The sequence below is a fragment of the Sinocyclocheilus grahami genome, unplaced genomic scaffold (genome assembly GCF_001515645.1).
Source record: "Sinocyclocheilus grahami isolate Dianchi unplaced genomic scaffold, SAMN03320097.WGS_v1.1 scaffold5623.1, whole genome shotgun sequence".
Classification (NCBI taxonomy): Eukaryota; Metazoa; Chordata; class Actinopteri; order Cypriniformes; family Cyprinidae; genus Sinocyclocheilus; species Sinocyclocheilus grahami.
Window position 1 is genome coordinate 10,541 of NW_015510264.1, and position 1,061 is coordinate 11,601.

Sequence of the window (1,061 nt, forward strand, 5' to 3'; positions counted from 1 at the left end):
CTCTCTGTGATCTTCTGGTCTCTAGATATGGCTCGGGTCCCTCCTACAATGTAAATCTGGTATTTTGTTCACCTGTTTTACGGTTCAGCGGGTGAAAATCATAAGCTTGATAAAGTAACAGCACCCCTCTCCTCAAAAACAGCATTATTTGAGCTGTAATTCAATGCACTTCCATTTAAATACTTATGATTATTGTCCGTCCACCTTATTTTTCAATGCGGAAGTAAGCCGTATTCTGTGAGTGTGCAAGACGTCCGGATCATTAGCCGCTGTAGGGAAATAATGAAAAGAATAACAAAATGCAGTAATTGGTAAAACTGAAAAAATCATTCCAACTGTAACGTTGCTCTGTGTCGTTATGAAGTTATCCACCTTATTCTTTCCATAAAAATGGGCACGGCCATTTGTACATTTTATGGGTCTTGCTTCTGGTCTAATTTGCTTCCAGCTATTTTTAGCTGTACAAAACGGCTTTCTGCTTGATATTGCAAATTGGTTTGTCTTACCATATTATCTTAGTGTATTATCTTAATTATGAACACAATGGTTTGTAGTGCAATCAGTTTTATACTGCACATTCTTCTCGTTATTTCCCTATAGTGGCTACAATGAACCGGAAGTCTCACCCATCGCGATTAGGAATAAGGTGGATAGTTGTGGTCTTTTAAATTTAGAGTCATTTTTAAATCTTTAATGTTATCGTCCTTATTGTGAACGGGCCTCAAAAAACCGCATTCAAATTCATACCACTGGCACAAGCACCACAGATGAATTAGTCCGTTTTTAATTATTCCATTTTCAATTTGTAATTATTTTCAAATTTGTATGCAAATCCCCGATGTGTCGATTTATGATGTTTCTATTAATGTGAGTCGCCTACCGTAAATTCACATTCAAAAGAACCAAAAGCTGCTTAACTGTGGTTGTTTTATGACAGAGGAAGTGGAACCTAATCCTATTTTGATTTGCATGTCAAGGTGCAAAGATAACAAAGAAGAAAAAGAAGATTTCATGACAAGCACATAATGATCGAGAACAGTGGTACAGCGAGAACAATTGTA

General features: G+C 36.7%; 1 protein-coding gene across 1 annotated transcript in view; it reads right to left on the reverse strand.

Moving 5' to 3' along the window:
* The window catches only part of LOC107577290 (uncharacterized), a 7,836-nt gene extending 7,206 nt beyond the window's left edge, over positions 1-630 (reverse strand). Inside the window, exon 1 of the mRNA XM_016263381.1 lies at positions 627-630. Within this exon, the coding sequence (XP_016118867.1) occupies positions 627-630 (4 nt within the window). The remainder of the gene's footprint in view (positions 1-626) is intronic.
* Between the last annotated feature and the right edge of the window lie 431 nt (positions 631-1,061).